We start from the raw sequence: 5,331 nt of genomic DNA, 5'->3' as shown, positions 1-5,331 counted from the left end.
AACTAATTTTTTTTTTTTTCTTGTAGAAACAGGACCTTGCCATGTTGCCCAGGCTTGTCTCCCAACTGCTGGCCTTAATTCATCCTCCCGCCTTGGCCTCCCAAAGTGCTGGGATCATAGGCCTGAGACACTGCCCAGCCTAAGTCTCTATTTCTAAATGTTTGACCCAGTACTTCCGTAGGGCACAGCCTGACTGAAAAACTGATGGTAGCTTGTACTATCACACTCTTTCTAAAAATCAGAGAATTATCTTCCCCCAATTCAATTTCTCCAAATTTTCCAACAACAAATAGTAGGCCTGGCTAATCTGGTTATAAACTGGGTTACCGAAGTGAGGTGAGATCATGGAATAAAAACATATCTGAGATCCCAATGAGGCCAATGTTTCCATTAACAATCTGACTGGTTGTGCAGATTTATTTGTAATAGTGGAATGGAGCTTCCTGAACTGCTGGCCAATATAATGTTGAGTAAAAAAGCACTGGTTTAGCTACTTACTGTGTGACATTGAACCGTGTAATCTTTACACATTTGCACCTAAACTACCTCATCTCTAAGTGTTCTTTTGTATCTACTTTGGTAGCTGTATAAAATGAAATGTTAGCGAAAATGTTGTGCAAAGAGAAAAACATTCTACAAGTAATTATTATTATTTTTGGAGACAGAGTCTTGCTCTGCCTCCTCCCAGGTTCAAGCGATTCTCCCGCCTCAGCCTCTCTAGTAGCTGGGATTACGTGGCTGCGCCACCACGCCCAGGTGATTTCTGTATTGTTAGCAGAGACGAAGTTTCACAATGTTGGCCAGGCTCGAATCCTGACCTCAACTAATTCACCAGCCTCGGCCTCCCAAAGTGCTGGGATTACAGGCGTGAGCCTGCAAGTTAATATTTACATCGCACAGGCGTCTAAGACTTTCTTCTGGCTCAGTGCCATTGTTTTATTAGGCTTTTTAATCTAGTATTTTTGCACTTTAACTGGCGAGTTGGGGCGGGGCGTTCAGCATGTGGGTCGTATTCTGAGGCCGTAAATTCGATGCAGGGCGAAGCCCGGGTCTTGACGTTCTCTTCAGCAGGGATTCCGCCCGTCAAGCGTCAGTAGCCGCACCTAAGGAACTGTGATCCGCACACTGGCTGTACGTCAGCTTCTGCCCCCTGCCTTCTAGTTCATCTCTTTCGGTAAAAGGATTTGTCTTTTGGTCCCAATGGCGCCTGCCCATAGGTCGCTAAGACCCTTCCGGCCTTCCGAGCAGCATAGCTGTTACTGTGGCGCGTCCTAATGGTTCGGAGCCCAAGGTCAGGAGGTTGCCTGCGGTTACAATGACCAACAGCTAGTTTAATTCAGGATAGCCCAACTGCTCTCGGCAATATAACCGATGGGGGAAGCCTTTCCAGAGCTTTCTCGGGAGCGTGGATCGGCTTAGTCTCACGCCAATCGAGCTTTTCTGCAAAACTGGCTTTTCCCACACCACATGTGTGCGAACCGCTCTCTCCCTCGGTAGAGAGGGCAAAAAACCGAGACTACCGGGAAATACCACAGAGGAGCAAATCACCTCCGGAAGTGGCGTTTGGAGCCGCTTCCTACAGTGCAGTCCAATGAACTCTTTCTTTTGGCAGCAAATTCCGTCTTCGAGCCCGCCCAAGGGGAAGAACACTTTGATTGGTTGCTTAGTCGGGCGACACAGAGACTCACGGGAGCTTCTTCCAAGCGCTTGCAGGTATTGCTCAGTTGGCCTGTCAATCATCTCGCTCGCTGGAAGGGGCGGGAACTGGCAGCGCTTTTGGCACCTCCTCTTCCTGGGCTGCTGTGCTGGGAGGCAGCGAGGCCGCCCCGGCTGGGAACTGCCGCGTGGGCGGGGCCGGATTGCACTGTCCAGGCAGTTCCTGGGCCGCGAGGCGCGGGGAGTGGCCCTAAGCGCGGGGCTGTGTGGGGAGGGCCGGGGCGTGAGGCGAACGCGGGGGCGGGGGCGGAGCCGGGGCGGGGCCGGGGGAGGCGGAAGCGGCGCGCGAGCCTAAGTCGGAGCCGCCTGGAACCTAGTGTCCGGGCCGGCGGAGCGGCGTCGGCGGGGTTGGCCGTAGCGGCGTGGCGCTAGAGCCTGGGCGGGCCAGGGGCGGGGAGTCAAGGCTGGGGAGCGGGTGACGGGCGGGCGGAGGGCTTGCTCCCGTTTGGTCCTCGGAGCGCCCCGAGGTCCGGTCTCCGCACAGTCCCGGAGGAGGATGCGACCGGGGGGTCCGGGGTGGGGCGGGCGGCAGCGGCTGCAGCGCTAGCGGCGCGGGGACTGGGCGGCGGCGGCGGCATGTGGCGCGGGACCGGTGTCCGCGGGAGGGAGGCGCTGCCGGCGGCCCGGCCGCTCCCGCTGCAGTTGCTCACTGGGCTCGCCGTGCCCTGCCAGTGGGACCCCCGCAGCTCCGGTCCCGGCCGCCGCTGGTGACCACTCGCCGCCCCCCCCTCCCCCGGAGGCTTCACCCGCGCCCTCCCTCAGGACGCGCCAGCGGGGCTCCGGCCCCTTCGCCCCGGACGCGGAGGCCGCGCTGTGCGGGGCGACGGCGAGGCCGGAAGATGGCCTGGGTGCTCAAGATGGACGAGGTGATCGAGTCCGGGCTGGTGCACGACTTCGACGCCAGCCTCTCGGGCATCGGGCAGGAGTTGGGCGCCGGCGCCTACAGCATGAGGTACTGGGCGCCTCGGGCGGGGAGAAGCGTCTGTCTCCTTGGGGAAGGCCTGCGCAGCCCTGAATCTCTGTCAGATGCGGCTGCTCCCAGAGGTCCGCGGGCCTCTGGGGCTGCGGGGTCGGACTTCTGCCGCGTGGCGGTCGGGGGCCATGGAACCCCAAAGGCCTCTGCTCACCCTGGTGACGGGCGGGCAGGGAAGGTGGCCCTCCAAGCTTCGGCCGCGGACCGCTCCTGGGGGCGTAATATTTGCTGTAAAACACGCCCAGCTGTTAGGATGGCTTGGGTTGGTGGGGGAAGGGGTTTCCTTTCCTTACAAGCGATTAACAAGCCCCATTAGAGCTAGAATACACTGTGCAGAAAAGGCAGCACTTACATTGGGAAAATAATGTCCAGCGTTTTGGCATCAGTTCCTACTCTGTTGTCCTACATTGTAGTCTCTTCTGGCTGCAGATTTTAATCACTTGATGTTAGTAAATTATCGTAATTGAAAGAATAGCAGCGGTGGGAGTAGCACAGTGACTTCGTTTTGTTTTTTTTTTTGATTGTCTCAAAATGAAGTTTCTCATTTTGGAGACTGCCTGAGCTCAGGCTGTTTGCTCTTGAGGGTTTGAAGATGCAGTGATTGCACCACAAGCAACTGTTTAGTCTTTCCTGTCTGTGCCAGCAACCATTCATTTTAATATTGAGAGGTTGAAACAGATCTGAGCTTAGTCTCTGCCCTTTATCCTTTTTAACTGTTAGGAATTTGGAAGTTCTGTATTTGTTTTAGTGGCTTTATTGAAATATAGTTTACCAGAGCGCTGACTTGATTATAATAAAGCCTAAAGATCGGTGGTTTGGCAGCTTTTCATTAACGTGGATTAAGTGTAGCTTTCTGTTCTTTAGAAAATGCCCGATGTCTTCAAAGTGCTCTACAGTCTCCCAGTAGCATTCATACGTCTTACTGCAGCTCTCGAGGAGGACTTCTGGGTCAAAGCTGGCCTGGAATGGTGGGGGCTGCTCCTTGAAATAATTGGGTCTTTAAATCTTGAAGAGAAGTTATGAGCCCTAAAGAACTCTCAGAAAGGTAGACGTTTATTGGAGTGTGGAAGCGAGTGGTGGAAAGCGTATTTACACTCGGAGTTCCCCAGCGCCTGGCTCTAATTTGGTCTCTGCTGGGCTCCCTGAACTTGGCACCTCCTCTCTCTGCAGTTGTATAACTTGAGGCCTCTAGATGAGGCGGCTTATTTTCTAAAACAGCTGTCTCAGTTGTTGAGGAAATTGAGCCACTGAAAGTCATGAAGTTACCCCAGAGGGGGGTATTAGAGGCTGTACTTCTCTATGAAAACGCACTCCTCTAGTGCCATGCTGCTCTTTAGCTCCACTGGAAACACGAGGCTTACAGTCAAGGCAAAAGACGCACGTGAAGCAAGTTCAGCTCCTCAGTTGCTTCTCTTTCATGGTAAATGAAAGTTTGCTGTTGTAAAGTTTATTTATTGATAGCTGTTTTGAGCTTTTGCTTTTTCTACTGTTTTATTTGACCTGTACTTTGATTTAGTGATTCAGCCAACTTAATGTAATAACGTCTGTATATAGTTTATTTCCGTGGAAAGGAAATACAGTCTTGATGACCATATATTTTTAAAGTAATGCGTGAGATCTTTGTAATTATGTGTAACCTGCAACACTCTTCACAGGGATAATTTTCCCTTGAATGCTTTTGGTTGTGTCATTTAATCTAAATTTTCCAAGAAATTTGAAGGTTATTTCCATTTTCAACGAGCTTATTTTTTTCATATTTGAGTCCTCAAAAACTAAGAGATGAAGAGTGCTTGTCTCTTGGAAATTCAAGGCTCTTTGTTTGAAATTCTCAAACTAAGGAAATTCCAAAATTGATTTGATGTGGAGAAAGTCTGAAGAAGGCCTTGGCTACTGCAGGCCTCCCTGGACTGCAGTTGTACTTTCCATGCCTGGCCTTGGAGCCCTGAGAGGGTTGGGGTACCCAGGAATGGCTCACCCATTCTCCAGCATGAGCATTCACTCACTTCCTCTGTCATCTAGTGGGAAGGAAAGCTTAATCTTTCAAAGTTCAGGAAGTAAACTTAATTACTGGGAAAATGTCTTCTTGATACAAATTGATTTTGTAGGCAGCTTTCCATTTTTCTTTCAAAATGAAACATGCTTACTGTATTTCCTTTTTGGATGGCTTAAAACAAGAGGTATTTCTTAAGACTTCTCTTAGGGAACGGTTTCCTCAACTTCTGGGAGGATAGTTTGAAAGGAAGAAATGGCTTCTCTTAATGGTCTGACTTAAAAATCGCCAGGTGTGATCTTTGGTATGCTTGTAGACCTAGCTACTTGGGAGACTGCTTGAGCCCAGAGGTTCAGGGCAGTAGTGTGTGCTATGATTGCATCTGTTCATAGCCAGTGCACTCCAGCCTGGGCAAGAATGAAACCCCCTTTAGTTCCCCTGCCCTTTCTCCTTTAAAAAAAAAAAAAAGTAGGAAAAATATGTTTGTGTAAAATAATGTAGGCTGATAATATTGGGAATATTTTGGAGCTAATTACATTACCTTTGCTTCTCTTTTTTCTTTTGGCTCTGGTTCTCATTTTATGAGTTCTCTGTATACTGTTGTATTATACTTTTTGTTGTTTTTGTTTAGTTTTTTTTTTTTTTTTTTTTT

The 5,331-nt window shown here is 50.4% G+C and overlaps 1 protein-coding gene across 3 annotated transcripts in view; it reads left to right on the top strand.

The window, feature by feature from the left end:
- The first annotated feature begins 1,825 nt into the window (after positions 1 to 1,825).
- Positions 1,826 to 5,331, top strand: part of UBP1 (upstream binding protein 1) — a 50,538-nt gene continuing 47,032 nt past the window's right edge. For all 3 annotated transcript variants that reach the window (XR_005198938.1, XM_017521707.2, XM_017521706.1), the window contains exon 1: positions 1,826 to 2,668. Coding sequence is in view for 2 of the 3 variants with exons in the window: in XM_017521707.2 (XP_017377196.1) it covers positions 2,556 to 2,668 (113 nt within the window). In the remaining variant the exon portion in view is untranslated. The remainder of the gene's footprint in view (positions 2,669 to 5,331) is intronic.

Source organism: Cebus imitator, unplaced genomic scaffold (genome assembly GCF_001604975.1).
Source record: "Cebus imitator isolate Cc_AM_T3 unplaced genomic scaffold, Cebus_imitator-1.0 Scaffold21, whole genome shotgun sequence".
NCBI classification, from domain to species: Eukaryota; Metazoa; Chordata; class Mammalia; order Primates; family Cebidae; genus Cebus; species Cebus imitator.
This window is presented reverse-complemented; position numbering and strand designations above follow the sequence as displayed.